The 19,731-nt window shown below is 56.9% G+C and overlaps 2 protein-coding genes, 1 long non-coding RNA gene and 1 pseudogene across 3 annotated transcripts in view; 1 reads left to right on the plus strand and 3 right to left on the minus strand.

Moving 5' to 3' along the window:
• Positions 1–19,731, plus strand: part of LOC148092114 (uncharacterized) — a 42,329-nt gene that overhangs the window by 14,335 nt on the left and 8,263 nt on the right. The window lies entirely within an intron of this gene.
• On the minus strand, positions 1,333–2,627 carry POLD4 (DNA polymerase delta 4, accessory subunit). Its single transcript, XM_016213454.2, has 4 exons — positions 2,446–2,627; positions 2,113–2,202; positions 1,788–1,899; positions 1,333–1,421 (listed from the first exon to the last, which is right to left on the minus strand). The coding sequence occupies exons 1-4, from the start codon at positions 2,540–2,542 to the stop codon at positions 1,397–1,399; spliced, it is 324 nt and encodes a 107-aa protein (XP_016068940.2). The 5' UTR covers positions 2,543–2,627; the 3' UTR covers positions 1,333–1,396.
• Positions 10,214–19,392, minus strand: CLCF1 (cardiotrophin like cytokine factor 1). The gene is made up of 3 exons (XM_016213452.2): positions 19,341–19,392; positions 13,475–13,641; positions 10,214–11,645 (listed from the first exon to the last, which is right to left on the minus strand). Exons 1-3 carry the CDS (start codon positions 19,354–19,356, stop codon positions 11,151–11,153), a joined length of 678 nt encoding a protein of 225 aa, XP_016068938.2. The 5' UTR covers positions 19,357–19,392; the 3' UTR covers positions 10,214–11,150.
• Positions 11,639–13,403, minus strand: LOC148092115 (uncharacterized; annotated as a pseudogene).

Genomic DNA, 19,731 nt, shown 5'->3' on the forward strand with positions numbered 1-19,731 from the left:
TCAGTGCTCAATAAAATGGGGGCTAAAAAGACCACTTGGTGGTTCTCTATGCCTGTCTCCAAGGAGTTCACAGTGTTATTTCTGTCCGCTCCAGGATGGAAGGCTGATACAGCAAATGAAGGTGACACCATGTGAGGAGTACTGATTACACTCTCCATGTCAGACTGTCCTAGGGTCCCCTAAATGTTGTTTCTGGCTCTAGCCATTTCTCTTCCATCCCCAGCACCATCCATTTTCCTACCAAAGGCCCTCAGATGATGGCCATCTCTGAGCAGCTCTTGTGGGTTGAAATCCTCCCTCAACCTTGCTTTGAACCCCCCATGTGGGAAGCAGAGGTGCTTGCTGGGAATGTGCAAGTCTATCTGGACTTTATGAGTCGTGGGCCCCATGGATCCTCCTCTGACAAAGGACCCATTTTCGTGAGGTCCAGGCTAGGTGGCTGGTCTTACTGGTTTTCTCTAGCTGGGCAGTGCAGGTGACTAAAGAGTATTTCCCATGTCAGCCGGCGTGGCTCAGTGGATGAGCATTGACCTGTGATCCTGGAGATTGTGGTTTGATTCCCGGTCAGGGCACATGCCCAGGTTGCGGGCTCGATCCCCGGTAGGATCCTCCTCCATGCAGGAAGCAGCCAATCAGTGATTCTCTCATCATTGATGTTTCTATCTCTCTCTCACCCTTCCTCTCTATGAAATCAAAAAGGTATTTTTTTAAAAAAAATTTAGTTTCCCTGTGCACCACCAGGGGGCGCCAGAGGTTGCCACGCTCTTGTGAGGACTTACCCGTTGGTCTAATAAGGTGTTTCTCCTGTTTCAAATCTAAGGTTAGGTAATGGAAGGAGGTACATGCACTTTGTAAAAAAGCATGGTGCTGGCTCTCTTCCATCTATCAACTTGCTGGGTGCTGCCAACCCAAGCAGAGCCACATTAAGGAACTGGAGGTTAGGCTTCCAGGCTGTGCTTATTTATTGATAAACATTAGTGAACCCCTTGCCCTGTGAGCTCAGCCAGTTCTGCCCTCAGATCCCCAGCCCCAGGCAGGGAGTGCATCTGCTTAAGTCTGCTCTGCCAAGGCTGTGCCTAAATTGCTACACCATCCCCAGGACGCAGTGTTTAAGTCAGGGAGGCAGGTGGCAGGTATCAGAATGGTCATGGCCAGGTCCTTGTCCTCAGAGACCACCACCAATGCAGGAAGTGCTCCTCGGCTCTCAGAGGGGCTTTGGGAGCCTGCTGGTTAGATGAAAGGCTGCCTGAAGACCTCCAGATTCAGCCTCTTTCCTTCCGTGTGAGACTCCTTCCTGCCAAACATTCTCCACAGCAGAGCTGACCTGAAGGACAGCAACTGGCTCTTGCTTGTGTCCTGAGGTTCTCAGGTAGCGGGCAGGATCTTAGGTGGTACCTCAAAGGGGATAGAGATGCCAGAGGCTGTGCAAAGGGGATATGGGAAGAGAAACCAGAGAGAGTATATAAGTCCCTTGATCTGATTTCACCGGCACCAGTTCTTGGCTATGGCCTACAGTCCTTGGCCATCCCCTCACTAAATAGATAGTATCTTGGGCCTTGGGTATACCCTTCCCTTACCATTAACTCAAGAGGTAAGCATTATTAAAGCAACCTCTGCCCTCCTGAGCCAGGCACCTTGTAGAACTTTCTTGCCTGCTCAGCAAGGACCCCCAAGCCAGCATCCATCTCTCCCTCGAGGCCGCACAGCCCCCACACAGGGTCAGCAGGCTGGTGGTGCCTAAAGAAGGCTCTGGCTCCCCTGAAAGCCCTCTCTGGCCTGTCTCTGACCTGAACTGGAAGCGGGGATCTCCAGGGTGGGTTTGTAGCACCTGACGCACTTCTGGGGGAGGCTTCAAGCCCATCTTCTCTGCCCGATGCCAGCGCTGCAGCCTTGTGATCCCTGCCAGGGTGGGAAGACAGTGGGGCCTCATGGTGGGCGGGGAAGAGTCCCAGCTAGAGAATGTGTGTGGAGGGGTGTGTCGAGACCTCTACACTCCCCAGACTGAGGAGACAGAGCCTGAAAGGGTCAGGCAGGGGCTTGGGTTGCTTCAGAGATATGTGGGTGACAGGACTGGTTACAACATGTGCTCCTGGAGCCTGAGGGGATTCTCACCTGTGCAGGGCCCATACTGCCAGGCCAGGTCAAACTGCCTCAGCAGCTCCAGCTCCACTTCCTCCACGCTCAGGGGCTTGATCTCTTCCTCTGCAATGACAAGCTGCTCCTCAGGCCTGGGCAGGGCTGTGCGCTGCAGGGCTGATTCCCTGCCCCTCGCGTCACAGCTGTCCCACAGCTCCTCAGCCCTCACCGCCCCTCTGCCCCTGCCTTCCGCTGCCAGGCCTGGTGTAGGAAGTAGACACACTTCACTTCCCCGTCCATTGCCCGCGTCCGCCCACGTCCCGTGTCCCTCCGTGTCCACTCCTCCCGCCCTCCCCACACCTCAAAGACCTAGCTCTGTTGCCAGCTCCCCCTTGTTGTGTCCAGCGGGGCCCTCCCTCCTCTTCACTACTGGGTAGGAGTCAGTGATAAGCCGCTTCCGGCCCATGGTGGCCACCCAGGCAGGCGGAGAAGGAGGCGACTGCGGGGAGAGAGAGAGGCAGGCCAGCGGGCACGAGAGAGACAGCTGCTGGGAGCGAGGGAGAGGGAGAGAGGGCTGGGGCCGGGGAGCAAGCCTGGGAGCAGTGACGAACAGACGGGGTGACCAGACGTGCAGAGAGGAAGTCCGCAGATTCCAGGGAATGACGTCTCTCCCCTCGCCCGCAAGCACGCAAACATCAAAGACCTAAGCCAATGGCAGGCGGTCTCAGAGGGGTGTGGCCTGGCTCCAGCCAATGGAGGCGGAGGGGCCGGGGCAGCTGCTGCAGCTGTGTTCTGGGGAGAAGGGGTGAGGCTGGGGTGGGGGACCTGTCAAAACGCCCCAGACTGCACCACCTCCTCCTGCGCCCCCCCATTGGCCTGCAGTGGGTCTCCGGGGACTTACAGAGCGTTATCCTCAGACTCTCACTTCCCGTTTACCCTTCCTAGGCAAATGTTCTTTTCAGCCTCACTAATCCCCGTGGCAGGTTTGTAACTCCCCAGAGCCCAGCTGGAGCCTTCCACTCCCCACCCCTCCTTGGCCCACAGAATGTTGTGGGGGCAGGTCTGGAGGTCCGAAGAGAGTTTGGGCTAATCCAGCCCTCTTCCCTGCTCCCACCCCACCCCCACTGGCCCCAGGAGAGCTGGCTGGAGAAGCCCATGCATTTGGAAAGCTCTTTTCTCACAGTCTGCGCCCAAAGATACTGCCCACCCTTAGTCCAAGCAAGTGTTTGCCTTGTCGGCTCTCCTGGGGTCCCACAGCCTGCTCCTGCAGCCCTACTAGTCAGGAAGATTCTACACTGAGCAGGAGGCCAGAATGTGTTTGGATCCCCAGTTCTTCACAGCAAAATCTGCCATGTCTGTATCACACTAATGTGAGTGTGTGAGCAGAAAATACCAACAATAAACCTAACACTTATATGGCACTTGCAGTGTGCCAAATACTGTTCTAAGCACTTTCCCACAGATTCACTTAACTAAAATTGATGTAAAATGGCTTTGGAAAGTAGCAAGTGCTGATAGTCACAGGCATTGTGGGGCCCCAGTTAAACCACAGCACCTCCGAGTTCCTCAGGAGCTCACAGGCTATAGGGGCAGGCAGATAGGTCCTGCAAGTTGTCAGTGCAAGGATAAAATTCATAACAAACAGGGGGGGGAGGGTAGGTCAGAGATGGATTGGACCACAGGGCTGGCTTAGCACTGGAAGACCTCCTGGAGGAGGCAGGCTGAATAAACAGTGCCTCTCAATTCTCCGCCCATGACCTTTGTCCCAGGGCTCCTGTCATGCTGACTCACCCCTACACCCGCCTCCCCCTCACCAAGTTCCTGGCAGCAGGCAAAAGTGCTGGCCAGTGGGAGTCTGGGAATAGGCACAGGGACTAACCCTGCTCTAATGGCCCTCTAGAGATCCCATCGGTTCTTCCCTGCAGGGGTACAAGGATCTATTCAGAGGGCACTGCCTGCCCCCTCTTCTAGTGCTGTGGAACCTGGGTGCCCTGCCATAGGAGGAAGGTGGGCACAGGGAGAACTCTCTGGAGGGTGGACCACCAGAGAGTAAAGGAGCAGGCCAGGCCTCCTCCCGCCTGGCTCTTCCCATCTGCTTCCTTGAGGAGGGCTGAGTGGAGACGTGAGCTTGTGGTACACTGCACAGAGCTGAGGGGCCCTTCCCTGCTTCATTGTTCAGGCTGGGCCTGATCTAATCCCCCATCTGCCTTGTGAACTAAGTGGGGCCCACACTGAGGGAGACAGGGGCCCTGCTGTGTTGGGAGGAAATCAGGGACGCCCTCTCCACCAGGCCTGCGAAGCATTTAGGTGTGGGGCCCAGTCAGGCACTGAGCACTCTACACAGGGATGATGGTGTCTAGGCTCTGTGGGACTGACCACCCCCTCCCCAGGGGACATTGCCAGAGGTGTGTGGCACCCAACTCCTGAGCCCACAAAGCCCTGAGGAAATAGGGAGCCATGGGTGGGGCAGATCCCTCCTCATTCCTGGTCCCTCCCACCCCTGAAAGCTGATAGCCGTGAGGCCCAGCCACCGCCCAGGGAGCGTGAAATGGGGTGTGCCACTGGGCGGCCACAGCAGCTCCTACTGCCATGGAGCCTATTCCCTCTCCCCTCTGGCACCCTGACCTGCTCTGTGGACACTGTCTGGATCGTCCCTCCCAGCTGCCCCCAGCTCTGCTAGCCTCTTCCACCCAGCCTGGAAGATGTCTCCCTTGGCCTTTAGCTTGACCCAGTACCAAGCAAGAGAATCAGGTCAGTCAGCTCTAGTGCAGGCATCCTAAGACCTGCTTTCTGGCCTGGAGGTGCAGGAACTCCCCATTGGCAGCATTGCCCTCCTCTCCTAGTCAGACAGCAATGGGATCGAGCCCCCAAGGTTCAAAGTAGTTGGCACCCAGGGGTGTAGAACCATCCCTGTCCATTGGCACCCTTCCTTTACTTGGCATCTGGCTCCCTAAGGTGTACTGGCAACTAGACTGGACCTTGGCCTGTCTGTCCCTTGGGTGGATCTTTTTCTTCTTTACTTCCCCAACTTTATCTGCCCCCTATCACCTTCCTTCCTCGAACCCCTGCCCTACTCAGGCATCCTCCTGGCCTGTCCCCAAAGCTGCTGTCCTGGGGTCTGTCACAGTTCAGGCTTCAGGGAATTTCCTGAGACCAAGTCCTAGGTTCCTGTGTCAGCCCTGACCCCCAAAGTCTGGTGATGGGACTAGCAGGAGTGACCTTTGCACCTTGGCCTGGGAATACTCAAGGCCCTTGCTTCATAGGACCAAAATCTTGAGGGAACTCAAAAGAAAAGGAGAGAAAAGAACTGGAACAGGAGCTCAGAACCTTCCTGAGGGCTGACTGAGGCCCACCACTGACTGCTCCAAGGGGAAGGGGGATTAAGCCTGGCTTAGCTCAGACAATGTGGCAGGGTAGGGGGCCTCAGCACTGCACATGCACCTTAAGAGTCCTTCCCTTCCCCCAGCTCATGATGGAGCTTGTGAGGAGAGTCAGCTAGAGCTAGGGAGGTGGGGGCAGGTGGAGGGAGGGAAGCAGCTGCCTGGGGCCCAATGGGCTGTAGGGCGTTGCCTTCTCTCCTTCCCTCTCCCCAGCACACCCCTTCCTCAGGCCCTGAGGCCCTGCCACCCACCCTGAGCTGCAGATTCTGGGCAGCCAGACTCATACCCCCAGCCCCCACATACTCACATACCCTGGGCCCCATTCCCCACCCTGTGGGCCCAAATTCTTTCAGGCAGCTCCCCCTAGTCCCTCACGACCCTCCCAGACACCCTACCTCAAGCTCTTCCAGGTTCTCTGGCCTAGTGGGCTTAAGGGGTGGGTGCCTGGTAGAAGGCAAAGGTTTCCCTGGGTCTGGGTTTTTCGGCCACTGGATGACTCTTTTGCCCTGTCCCAACCACCCACTCCAAACTTCCTCCCATCACCTCCCTTTTCACCTTGGCCTTCTTGCCTTGTGAAATTCTGGGGAGATTTGAAAAGGGGCCCTCTGGCCATTCCTCACCTTGGCCACCAGGTGTCAGACTTTGTCCAGCTGGGAGGAAGGTCCTAGTTAGTTTCCACCTCATCAGCCAAGGCTTAGAGATCAGGGCAAATTGGGGAGGGGCCTAGAGCAGACCTCTGAACTAGGGAGGCTGAGGGACCCTGAAGGTTGAGGTGAGGAAAAGGCTGGATTTCTGATTCTAAAGCTCACAGTTATTCTCTTACTGCCCCCACCCCCACCCCGCTGACAAGGGCTTTGTCCACTGCTGGGAAATTGGGGGAACCAGGCTGAGTCAGGGAGCTCAAGAATTGAAGTGACAAAGGCAGGGACAGTTGTGGCTCCAGAGAAGGAGGAGCTGAGAGGAAGCCACCCATCAGTGCACTCAGCCAGGCCTGGATCACTGGCCACTGCCCTCTAGGTTGAGGGGAACAAGGGCCTCCCTTGGTCTGTCCCCATTGGGGGTGGCTGTGGCAAGTGGGTGAGTGTGTGTGTGCGTGTAAGATGAGTGCTTAAATGAGTCTCCTAACTTACTGAGGGGGTCTTGGATGTTGGGTCAGTCTTTGCAAAAGTGGGCAACTGGCAGGGTGTAACTACCCTTTTGCCATCCTGCACCAGAGCCTCTTATGCACCCACTCCTATGCCCCTGGAAGTTGTCTCCCGCAAATGACAGTTCTCTAGCTTACACATAGCACACAGACTCTTTTTTTCTATCCTTACCCAAGGATATTATTTCCATTGATTTTTAAAGAGAGTAAAAGGGAAGGGGCAAGAGGGAGAATCAACTATGTGAAAGTTAGACATTGATTGGTGGCCTCCCACATGGGCCCCAGGGCTGGGGGATCGAACCTGCAACCCTTAGGTTCACAGGCTGACACCCTAACCACTGAGAAAACCGGCCAGGGCTGTGCACATCCTCTTAAACACAGGTGTGTTTCCAGGCACCCAAGAGGAAGATGAGATTTCTAATCCATTCTGTGGTATCTGGAGATGATAGAGAGCAGGGCCTTCTCTCCCTCCCTCCCAGTCTCCCTAGCCTTCCTGGGAACAAAAGAACTTCTAGAGATAACATCCTTCCTCCATGACACTGCAGGGCCTCAGGTATTCCAAGTTCTTAGATTGGCCTTTAGATACCTGGGCCCCTGACTGTAAGACCATACTTAAGAGGTGAAACCTAAGATAACCAATAAAAACTCATCACCTCTCCTGAAATAGCCATGGATGGAGAAGCAATGACAAACTCACTCAGAGAAAAGCCTGATAACCTATCATTTACCAGGAGCTACCTGCCCGTTAGTCCACAGTACCAAAACCCAAAGGAGGGGTTCACACCACCAACACCATCAGTAGGGAGCTATTTGGGAGAGAGTTCAAGAACTCAAACTATTCAATGCGCTCTATGACTGGGCTCTCCTCTGCGTCTGCCTCCCCTGCGCTGCTCTAGGGTGTACCCTCTGCTTCCTTAGCTGGAGTGAACTCCAGCACTCATCCACCCTCTCCCTTTGCTACCTGCCTGCCTGCACTGTGCTCTGCCAGGCTCGCAGCCACTCAACAGTACTATTTCTAACTCTCCAGATCTCCTGTCCCTCGACTCGCTGCCAGTCCTGCCTTGCTAGTTCTCAGCCTTGGGGAATGCCCTTTCTCCACTCTGCCCCCACCTCTGGGCATCTCTGACTTGCTAGGGACTGTCACAGTCCATGACAAATGGGTTGGTGACAGCAGAGTTGTATTTGCTGATGTCACCTGGTTCCAGGTGGCTGCCCAGCAGCCCTTTTGACTCTCCTGTGTTTGTCCCTGATTCCATCCCAAGTCTCTCTATTCTTCTCCAGCTGCCACCCCTCACGAAACAAATGACACGTTTAGCTCTCTTCTGTTTAAAAACAACAGCAAACCAACCAAACAAACACTTTGTGCTCCTGCTACCCTTTCTAGATATTCCTTTGGCCACCCAACCCCTGAGGGAATATATTTCCCCGTCTACTTTCTTCTCATCATCTCTGTCTTTAATCTCGCAATTTGGTAGCTGCCTCTTAACTGCTCTTGCAAAGGTCACCAGCTTCCTGATTTACCAAAGCCAGTGTATTTTCCCGTATTCCGTCAATTCTGCTGGGGCATCCAACACTGTTGATCAGCTGCCTCCTTCAAATGCTCTTCTCTTAACTTTTAGTACACTATTGTCTGGATACACTTTAAATCAGTTTAAATCAAATTATGGACTTTAATTGGTGCCTGGCATTGTGCAAAAATGCTGTAGGGGTGCAAAAATGAATAAATCACTGAGCCTGCCCTCAAGATGCTACCTGCTTAAAGAGGAGACAGACACACTTAACTATCCTTTGCCCTGCCCATCCTCCAAGAATGGTGTCAAATCCCACCTTCTGTATTTATGCAAAAGCACTTACTGTGTGCAAGGCACTGGAAATACAGCAGTGATCTTAGACCCTTGCCTCCCTTCTAGGGCTCTCAGACTAGCAGAGCCCTCACCCACTGGGGGCAATCACTCCTTCCTTGATGTCCATAGTATTTTTCCTGGGCCTTTCTGCACTTCATTAAATTCTACCTTGGATTCTAGCATTTGGGGGAAGGGGGATCCTAGTCCTTTTTCCAGACTTTTGTTCAGCACACTAATTGAACACCGTCTTTGGGCTGGAGCCTGAGCTGGGTGCTGAGATAGACAGATGGGGAAGACTCAGAATCTGCCCCCCAAAAGCTCACAGTACAATAGTGTGGGACATCTCTGCCTTCTCCCTGTATTTTGTATAGCTGTTTGCTTGGTACCTTACATATAACAGGCTGCTACTCATTTGGCTCTGCATGGAGACAGCTCAGATGCCCTCTTCTTTCCGTCTTGTTAGGCAGGAGGCAGGGCCATGCCTGGGCAGATTTCTCTACCTAAAGAGCCTGGACCCCTCAGGGTGGGCATGTTCCCTCCAACTTGGGCCAGGTGACTCAGGGACATTCAGCAGAGCCTGGCTTGCCCCACCCACAAGCAAATCCAATAGCTCCTGCACCTACATTCTGGCCTCTCCCTTTTCCAGTGGCTCATGCACTTGTGGGGACCGCCCAGTGTGTATCACATGTGTATGCTTTTGTTCCTTATCGTTTCAGATAAGCTGATCTCTTCCCAAAGAGATTGATTGCAGGCTCCATAGGGGCACGAGCCAAGTTACATTTGGACTTCTTTTATATTTCCTACACCAGTTAGCACAGTGATAGGCAGGTAATGTCTTTAAAATATTTGTCAACTGATTGACAGCACCATCACTTGTTACTTCCTTCACTTAGGGCACTTTCTCCAGGGCCCTTGTGTTACCTGGGAGCAGTAAGCCCATTAATTTACCCAGTGGCTCTTCCCCAGTGTCATGATGCACCATATGCCACAAGTGATATGCCGCTGCAGCCCCGCATCTTACCTTTATTTTCTCTTATCCTTCCCAACAATGTAATAAGGGTATTTAATATCCCCATTTTACAGATGGGGAAACTGGTAGAGAGCTTTAAATCCTTTGTCCAAGATCACTCAGCTCATAGGTTATGAAGTTGAAATTTGAGCTTAGGCCACCCCTTGAACAGCATCTCTCCTATTCACTTGTAGTCCAATGCGTTTTTCTCTTTCCCACTAATCTGTCTTACATTGGAGAGAAAAGAGTAGTCACAGCGGAAAATCATGACTTGGCTGTAGTCTCTCGCACTCCCAGCAGATGAAGGGCATTGAGAAGGTGAGGGTCACTGCTGGGGAGGGGCCCAAAGGCAGCCACAGGTGGGGGTTCTGGGGAAACTGAGGACTGAATGTGTGCGCTGACCACTTGGAGAGAGCACTGGAGGAACAGATAAGCTGCTTTGCAGAGAGGCAGACCTATGAGACCATTAAAGTAATCCAGAGAGGCAAGGTGACTGAGCAAAGGCTGGGAGCAGGAAGATGAGCGACGGAGAATGCATTTGGGAGAACTAAAGGAGTATGGCGTTGATGGGGACAGTGAAGTCTGCTGTGTACACATCTTTCCTGACAGAATGCACAGAGCCTCTTTCCCAAGCTCTTTGCATCTCCAGAGCTCACCTTTGGGCTTTTAGGCTCTCCCAGCAGGCATGGCAGCCAGGGGAGGGGCAGGGCCAGGAGAACCAGTAATGAGAGCTAGGAAGAGGGGCAGGGCCAAGCGAAGAGACGCTTCTGGGGCAAGCATTTTATTTGTTAATACAAGAATAGAAATTTTGCAATAAATATAATCTAATAAATAACATCTCCAAATAAATAAATATTAATACAACAAACAGAGTCATGAGTGGTTGGGGCTGGGGTGCAGGGCCTGGGGGAGCTGCCCCACACACCCCGAAATGCTACTGCAATGTAAACTTTCAGGAAATCCTGTGGCTGTGGCTATGGCTGCCCTCCCCAGGCTAGGCAACCCACAGATACCCTGGGAAAGGGGGTGGAGAGGAGGCACCATGATGCTGGCCAGAAAATTCGAGACAAGGTCCTTTGGTTGCCACCCTGTGCCACAATTGCCTTGGTGACCCCTGGGTCTGGTCTGTCCCTGCCCCTCTGCTTTCAGTATTACCTCCCATGAAGACCTCACCTCTACCATTTTCATCCCATCTCTTCCTGTCTGGACTTGCCACTGTGTTTGTTTCCTGAATTGAACGTATGATGTTAACTGGGGGTAGGGGAGCAACACCCCTCTAAGGAGAACGGGACAGCCGAGGGCTTCACCGGAGAAAGGCACATGCTGTGGTGGCCCCTCCCTGACTTCCAGGGATGCTTATGGGAAGTGCCACCTGAGGGGCTGTTTGGGCACTGGCAAGTGGTGGGTAAGAAGCAGGAGGCTACGAGAGCCTGTACACCAACCCGAACCACTTTGGCTCCCTTGAGCATTACTTCCTGTAGAAATGGGGTGGGGCCTATTGCACCTCTTCCCCAGACCTGCAGAACTTTGGGAAGTAGGGAGGAGATGGGTCTTATTGCATCATGCCCTCCTCCAAGTCCGGGAAGGGCCAGAGGCTCATAGCTTCTGTCTCCTGGCTCACCAAGTGTTGGCATACAGGTTTCTCCTTCCCAGAGTGGAAGCAGGGTTGGAAGGGGGAGGGTGGTAAAGGTCAAAGATCAGAAGCCATGGGCCTCCAGGTGCAGAGTGACCGCAGCTGCTGGAGGCTGCATCTTCTTCTTGAGCCGGTTGAAGTCCTTGGCTGAGCGCCACAGCCAGGTCTGCAGCTCCTTCAGCAGCCAGAAGTCATCCATCTTCTGGAGGAAGTCACTGTGGGCAGGGCCAGGGGCCCAGGTGGGCTCAGTCCCAGGCAGAGGCTGGGGCAGCGGGTAGCCCAGAGCTGCCATGACACCCGCAATGCTGCCCAGCAGGCCCTGGAGGCTGGTGCAGAAGTGGGCCAGGCTGCGGCGCAGCTCAGCTGCAGCAGCCTGGCGGTTGAGGCCACGCAAGTGGCACAGAAGGTGGCTATAGGCCTCGTAGTTCTGGGTCAGCCGCAGTTTGTCATTGAGGCTTCGCCAAACTTCCAAGTTGACAGTGGCCCTGGGCAGAGTCTCTGCCCCCAGCCGAGGTGGGTTGAAATCAGGCTCGTTGAAAGGGGGGCCCAGGTAGTTCAGCTGTGGAAAGGAGAGGGCGATGGGGAAGGAGGAGGGCAAAGCAGCTGGCTCACCGCCACCAGGAGATACCTGTCCCCAAAGCTGCTATTTCCTGTGTCCCCTGACACAGGCCCCATCTCCATGCTAGGTCTCTGTTCACAGGCCAGCCCTAAGTTTCTCCATGGATGTCGTTTGCATGGAGCTCACAGCTGAAACAATGAGGGTACTGAGTTCTCCTAGAGCGAGGTGTAGAATGAGAAAAGCTGAGCAGCAGTACTCAGGGAGGACTCGCCAACTGGCTGTGCGTGCAAGCCTCGGAGAGGGCCCACCTGCCCACCGGGAGGCGGGCGGAAGAGGAAGAGGAGCCCTGGGAACCCAGGAGGCCAGGCTGCAGAGGCAGAAGGTGGATCAGGAGAGTGCAGAGCCAAGAAGAGTTCAAGAAGGCAGCAGTGCTCAACAGTGTGGCTGCAAAACAGAGCGAGAGTGAGCCTTAGAAAATACTGTAGGGTTTGGCAAGGAGGAGGTGCCTGACAACCTTGGAGAGGATCCTTTCAGTGGCCTGGAAGCCAGATTGCAGGGGGTTAAAGAGTGAGTGGGTGGAGAGGAAGTGGAGGCAGAGGGTGTAGACCACTCCTTCGAAAAATTTGGCAGGGAAAGCCACGAGAGAAAAAGGGTCGGGAACTAGAGGGGGTAGCAGAGTCAAGCAAAGGTTTTCTGGACAGGAAAAGGGGGTTCAAAGGTAGAGGGGCCTGTGGGCATCGGAGCTCCATTTGCCTCTTGACATGCTCAACCCCACCAGCTGAAGGGCTGAGGCCAGAGGTACACACTAACCCCCAAGGAAGGGCTTGGCCCATAGGAGCAGGACGGCAGAAGGAAGAAACTGAGGCAGTCTCAGGAGTGGGCTGGAGGAAGGGCATGGAAGTCAGTCTAGGGAGAAAGACAGACCTGCTAGCCCCGGGGGAGAGCCTGGGGCCCAGGGAAAGGGCTGAGGGGGACAGTCAGCTGGGAGAAAAGGGGAGCAGAGAGGGGCGAGGCCTGGGATAGGCAAGGGCCCAGGGGGAGGCTCACACGCTGACAAGCACAGAGACAAACTAATTTCCTCGGTGTATCCTGGGGCTGGAGCCAGCTCCCCCGCCACCCTCCCCCCTTTTCTTTCCCTGGCTCCAGAGTAGGGTCTGGGATGTAGAAGAGGAACACGGGAAGAGGGGGCCAGTTCCCGGTGGTCCCCACTAACTCTGACCCTCCTTCCTCCTCTCCTGGGCTCTCTGAACACCTCTGGACTGCCCCCAAATTCTTATGGCAGAACTTCAATCCACACCCTGAGCCCCCTGCCACTACTGGCCTGGGTTCCCTGCAGCCCCCTTCCCACAAGTCCCCCGTAGGAGGCCCAGCTAGGATGGGAGAGGCAGAGAGAAGGAAGGCCCATGGGTCCAGAGCAGCAGGGCCCCAGGTCTGGGGCAGAGGCGAGCTGGAACACAGGCATGGGAGGTGGGGCCCCTCCATCCCCACCCAGCCCCACCCCTGCAAGAGACACCACAACACGGTGTAAACAGAGGAGACTTCCCCGGCCCCCAGGGGGAGGCGGGCGGCTGGGCAGTCAGCCAGTGGGGCAATGGGCCAAGGCGGGTGCGAGGCCTGCCCACATGCCTAGTCCTGGGGCCAGGGATGGGGAGAAAGGGGCACCCTAGAGGGAAGGGCAAGAGGTAGGCCAGACATGGAGACTGCTTGGAGCCAAAGGTCCCCTCTTCATCACCCCACATTCACCAGGACCCCTCTGCCATTCTGCCTCTTCCCCCAACTCCTCATTCTTCACCCAATTCCCAGACCCCTGACCTGCCCTAGATACTCACGTAGGTCCCGGCCAAGCTGCGGAGCTGGTGTTCCAGGTAGCGGGTGAGGTCATAGGTTTTCTGGATGGAGGGACCAGGCCCTGGGTCCCCTGTGCGATTGAGGGCTGGCACTGCAGGAAGGTGCCAGAGCACGGTGCACAGGCAAGCTAGCATCCCCCACGAGTCCCCTGTGGACAGGATGGGCAAGAAGCATGAGGGTGGGCCTGGCCTGGAGGAGGAGGCAGCTGGCAGCCCCTCAGGTGTCTGTCCCCACCTTAGGCTGGGAGGGAAGGGATGAGGCTAGGACACCAGATGGGAGGCGGGGGGGGGGGGGGGGGTAGGGGGTAGGAGGGGAGCATTCCCGGCCCTGGAAATGGCACGCGTGTGTGTGTATAGGCATGCATGTTATACATGTTATATCAGTAGATACTGGAGAGTTTATCTGTGGGTCACTGTATTTGTGCCACCATGTAGATGTGTGTATGAGGCCCAGGCCTAGGGGCGCCAATCAGTGTTCCTGAGTTCCAGGTGTACCTCACCCTCCTTTCCCAACCTCCTAGTCCCACTGCAGCTTGCGGGGAGCCAAGGGGTGGGAAACAGCACATGTCAGGGCTGCCAGCCGAGAGCAGTCAGCCCTGGGAGGGGTGCAAGAGAAAGGCTGCCTCCTCCCCTCCCCCTGGATGAACTTAATAAGTCCCAGTCAAGCTATCCAAGGCAAGGTGTAGGGTCAGACCACAGGGGTCAGGCTGAAGAACACAGGGCTGGCTCATGTGGGCGGCGGTGGGGACATTGCAGGATATGATCCTTGTGTGGGAGTATAGAATGGGGTTAGATTAAAGGAGATTTAACATTATCTCTCAGGGATTGGCTGTAGTGTGGAAGTTTGCCCCATTCTTAGCTAGGGTTTTAGATGGGGAAAAGTTTGACCTAGATGAGGCTTTCAGTCAGCCTGCAGTGGCAGAGTGGGGGGGAGGGAGAGGAAGGGGAAGAGGGAGAGAGAATGATGTATTCAATGAATTGGGCTTGTCAGCTGATGGTGCTGGAGAGTTTGGGCCTACCGGGATGCCAGAGGCCAGGGGTCAATGCTGTGAGAACAGACATAGGCGGTTGGGAAACATGATTTTCCCAGCTTTTAGGTGAGGTCCAAGATCAAGAGCACTTGGCCAGGATTCAGTGGGCATTGGGACTGGGTAAAGGCAATTTAAGGTTAGGATAGGGTAAGGCTATAATTGGCATTGAGCTAGGTTAGCTTTAAGGACTGGATTACTTTTAAGGTTTCAGGTTAATTTATTGGGATTTGGCTGAGTGAGTGTGGTTGAGGTTTGAGTCCAGCTGGGAGATGTGGTTAGGTCTGAGCAGGCAGAGGGTTGGCTGGGACTAAGGTTAGTGAGTGTGTTGATTCAGATTTCAGATAGGGTGATGCATGGCATGTCACTAAGAGTAAGCCTAGTTTGGATTTTGAGCTTGGTTAACTTATGCAATGACATGTTTTTTAACAGAAATAAGCTGGATATGGGTTTAACTATGTGACTGTACTTAGACTTAGGATAGGTCTGGAGTTAAGACTAGGTTGTTTACAGTCAGTCATAATGCTGGGTCGGGGTTTTAGAGAGGGTAGTATAAAAGGCCTCTTACAGAGTGTAGGGGTCAGGTGGGGACTTCTGCAGTGTCCCCAACTGGTCAGCCTGGAGTCTTTCAGATGCTGGACTGGCTGGCTTTACTGATGGAGCGTGGGAACAGGGGTGCTGCTAGTCTCAGGGACCCTGCCCTCTTGGGTGAAGGGCTCCTGGTCTGAGTGTTTTACACACACATGTTTTAGGACAGAGAGCAGGGTAAGGCATGTAAGTGCTCCCTGAGGAGACAGGCTTCCCTTTCCTCCCCCTTTCCTCTGCAGCCTGTGCATCCCCCAACGCTCCTTCCCTTATTCTTTCTTCCCATTAGAGCTCCTGCTGACTGAGCTCCTGCTCCTTCCTAGTGCCCATTCTTCACATCCCAGGACAACTCCAGGCCCTTCTCTGCACAGAGCCTGGGGCTGCTCTTAGCCTGGATATCTGACTGAGTTACTCCTAAGACCCCACTGGTACAAGGTAGGGTTAGTTTTGGAGGTCAGACACCTGCTGAGGTGATCAGTGGCCCTTCCAGCCTTGAGGTAGCTTTCAGATTGAGCCTGGTCTCGCTGGCAGTAGCAATGCAGAGGGTCCTGACTGAGGCAGGAACTGGGAGCTGGGCTGGCCTCTTTACCCAACCCTGCTTTGGGCAGCCCTGTTAGATAGGAGTTCTGGGACGGGGCTCTGCTTACTCCATTGGTGGGGGACAGTCAGGCACCCAGATATGGGTCTTGTTTTCCCCCTCCCCTTCTGGGCCCTGTGGGACATCCCTGGGGAGTACTGTCTCCCTACACAGGGACAGCAGGGAGAGAGGGGAAGAAGCCTTTGGATAAACAAGAGCTAAGTCATCTGGGCAGAAAAACGGCTCATGAAATTAACCAGACAAGGCCGGTGTTTCCAGGAATATTTCAGTTCTGAGGTAACTGTCACTGTGTGTGTGTGGGGGGGGGGGGGCAGGGGAAAGAGCAGAAGGATCCAACTGACTGACCCATGGAGAGAACCAGAAAGAGGGAAGTAATCTCAGAAATCCAGAGGGAAAAGAGGCTAGGAGAGGAGAAAGGGGACAGGACAGGTCTTTACTCTCTGTCATGACAGCTCCATTCTGGGCAAAATGTTCCCATATCTCAGGCACCAAAACTGAAAGTGTGTGGGCAGAGCACACCTGTGGGTTAGTTGTAAGTAGTTGCAGTTTGCCTGTGTCCCTGGGAGGGGGAGCGAAGTGGGCATCCTGGAGCCCTTATTGATCTTCCTCTCCAAGTTCGTGGTGTGCAGGTGGACCTGGCCACTAAGGACTGTGTCCTGGGCCCCCTCTCCCAGTCCTGGCCCCCCGCCCAGCTCCCGCCCCAGCTCTGCCTCTGGCTGCTGCCCACTGATTGTTTACATCCCGTCTTCCCCAGTGTTTATAAATCCGGCTGAGCACGTGAGGAGCTAATGAGTGCAGCTCACGTTTCCTGCTGCAGCCCCCTCACCCCCAATCCTGGCCCCCTCCTGGGCCAGCCCCTAATTCCATCCAGATCCCTGGGCCCTGGGAACCAAGGCCCCCCTCATAAACACTCACAGGCGTGCGCGCGCAGGCACGTGGACTCAGCCCATGCAAGTGCATGGCCACCCGGACACGGCTGCACAAGCAGGCACACCTGTGTATGCGTGTCTTCGGCCACCTGCCCCTCAGTCCCTAGCCTGTATCCCCCAGGCTGACCTCATTCAGTGAGGGTGTGGGGCTCAGCAGTACCAATGTGCCAGGATGGTTGGGGTGGGTAGGACAAGTCAGCTGGGAGACTCTGCTCCTGGAATTAGTGGCTAAGAGCTATCAGCTGAAAGCATAGGAGCCAGGGAGGCATCGCAAAGCTCCAGAGTGTTAAGCTAAATGTGGGAACCAGAAGGAAAAGCTCTGCCCTCAGGCCAGACCAGGACAACATTCTGGTGACTTTGGAGGGGCCTATTGAGGGGAGTTGGAATGAAGGAGTTTAGGGGGCGGTGTGTCCACTGTGGTTTGAGATCCAGGCACTGAGACTGTGAAAAAGGGCCCTTGGGGGAGCTTCACAACCTGCCTTCCCAGGGAAAGGCCCTCAGAAACACCCAGACTTTCCTTGTCCTCTGGGCTGCCTGGCCTCCCCTCCTGTCCTCTCCTTGGCTCCTGTCCCCCAGGCCACTGGGAGGTGACTTAGTGAGTGGGTACACATGGGCCCCCAGAAGTTAGGAGACCTCACTTTGCCCCCCAACCCATCAGGTGTTGGGGCTTTAGTGAGGGCACTGACTATGCATGCTAAAGTTCCTCATCAAAACCACCTGGGGCTCTGTCTCCGCTGGCCTCTGTCCTTGTCAACAGCCCCCTCCCTGCCCTTCTCTTCCATCTAATGACAAGAAACTGAGGCCTGGGAAAGCAGCAGCCAGGCAGGCCAGCTGCCTTGCCTAGTGAAGTCAATGTGGACACGCGAGCTGGACTTTCGATGGAGTGAGAAGGTTCTGGATTATGCTGCAAAAGGACCCTGGGTGTGCTCAGACAGAGCTGAGGCCAGGGGAGCTGGGCCGCCAGCTGAAAGCCAGGCAAGGGGAGAAGTTAGGAAATAGTGGGGGTAAGCGTGTGGGTGAATTTCAAAGGGTGTTGTTATCCAAAGGGCCTGGGAGGGGCTCTGAGGGATCCGGCTGGAGCCTGGGTGTGAACAAGCAGGTGGGACTGCGGGGAGGAATGTGAAGTGTCACTAGTAGACTAGCTGGTGTGGCAGGGTGGTGAGAAGTGTGACTGGGGCAGGAGTGCCGGGCTCTGTGAGGGGGGAGAGGGGGGACAAGGGCCTTCTGGCGCTGCTGGGTGACAGTTGCTGCCATCACTGTCTGGTGCCCTTTCCCACCTGGTTGAGTGCTTGGCTCCAGGGCAGGGAGTGTGTCTGAGCCAATGGTAGGAGCAGGTCTGGTCAGTCAGGGGAATGAGCCCCTGTGTCCCACGGAAGGGGCAGTGTGTGCTTGGGAGCACAGGAGGGGTCTGTGGGGACATTGAAAGCACAGAGATGTCCGTCTGGGTCCGGGTTAGAGAGCGCCTGACAGGAGTGTGTCCAGGGCCCCCACCCACAGCCTCTCTGCGGGGCTCGGACGGCTCCCACCGTGGGGGACCGCCAGCTCCCCTCTGCTCCGGGCCGACCCCTCCTGCCCTGTGAGGGAGGCCGGGGCGCAGGAGAAGCCTGGGCCGGGGTCCCCGGGGTTGGGGCTCTCTTCGGAGCACTTCTGGAGAGCAGTGTGGCCGTGCTGACACGGAAGGCGGGGAGAGCGGAGAGCGGGGGCTCCCTCGGGGGCTCGGCCCGGGAGCTGTGCGGCGGCCGCGCCGCCCTCCCCCCGCGGCAGTGACCCCGCTCCCGGCCTTCCCCCGCGGCGGCGGTGGCGGCGGCGCCTTCCCCCTGTGTGGCCCCGGTGCCCCCGGCCCCGCCCCCGCCGCGCTCCCGCCCGGTCGCTCCCTTCCCCTCGGCGGGGGCGGGGGCGGGTCCGCGGCTCCGGGCTCGGCGGGCCGCTGCCCCTTCCCGCGCGTCAGCTCCCCGCCCGGCCCGCCCGCCCTCCCGCGGCCGCCAGCGCCGAGCGGCCGCAGCCGCCGCTCCCCGGCGGTGACGGACTTTTTCCTGCCCGGTCCGGCCGGGCTGCGCGCCCCCGCGCTAATCACTCCCAGGCCGAGGGGCTGTGCGGAGGGCTCCCCGCCGCCCGCCCTACCTGCCGCCGGCTCCGGGGCCGCGGGCAGCATGGTGGGCTCCGGCCCGCGGCCCGGCCGGCCCGGCCCGGTCTGCTCTCCCTCTGCTCCCCTCCCGCCCGCCCGCCGCCTTCCCGCCCGCTCCTCCCGCCGGGCCGGGGAGGGAGAGCGCGCGGCCCGAGGTGTCGGCCTCCCCTCGCCTCCGCCGGCCCGGCCGGCTCCCCGCCCCCCCTTCCTCCCCGGCCCCCACCCCCCGCGAGCCGCGTCTCCCCCCGCAGCCCCGCTCCCACCTCGGACTCGCTCTCCCCGACTTTTGCGCGGGGTCTGTCCGTCGGGATTGGCGGGAGCCCGCTCGCCGGGGCTCCAGGTGGCCGCTCCCCAGGTCGGCGAGTGGCCGGGACTCCCCGCCGCGCCCGGCCGCCTCCCGCCCGCGAGCCGACGCCGGGAGCGCCGCGTCCCGCCGCCCTCGGGCGCCCAGCCTCGCCTCCCGGCCGAGCCCTGCTGGCGGGGCAGGTCCTGGCTCCGGCTCGGGCTCCCGAGGGAGGGATGAACCGGATCTGGAGGCTCCGGGCGGAGGCGGGGGCCGCGGCCTCGGACGCCTGGCTCCTACCTGCTCGGAGGTCCATGGGGCTGGGGGCGGCCGCCGGGCGAGGCTCCTCTCCGGAGGCTGGCGGAGTGGGAGGGCGAGCCGCGGCTCCGCGGAGCTTTAATAATCCCATCCGCCAGGCCCACTCGCAGGTTTTTTTCGCTCGGTTTCGGATTTTTTTTTTCAGTGTGGGACATTCTGCAAACTTTTTTTTTTTTCTGACGTGTAAAGCTGTAACCACAAATTGTAGCGGCCCTCCCTGGGGTGGGGGGAGGAGGGGGAGGAGGGAAGGGAGGGCTTCTGGGGCTCCTCTCCCTCCCACAACACCGAGGGGGGGTGAGGTGAGGCGAGGCTGCGGGGTACCACCCTGGGCCTGCTGGGGAGGGGGCGGGAAGGGCATCGGTCCGTCTGCACC

The sequence above is a fragment of the Miniopterus natalensis genome, chromosome 11 (genome assembly GCF_054644295.1).
Source record: "Miniopterus natalensis isolate mMinNat1 chromosome 11, mMinNat1.hap1, whole genome shotgun sequence".
NCBI classification, from domain to species: Eukaryota; Metazoa; Chordata; class Mammalia; order Chiroptera; family Miniopteridae; genus Miniopterus; species Miniopterus natalensis.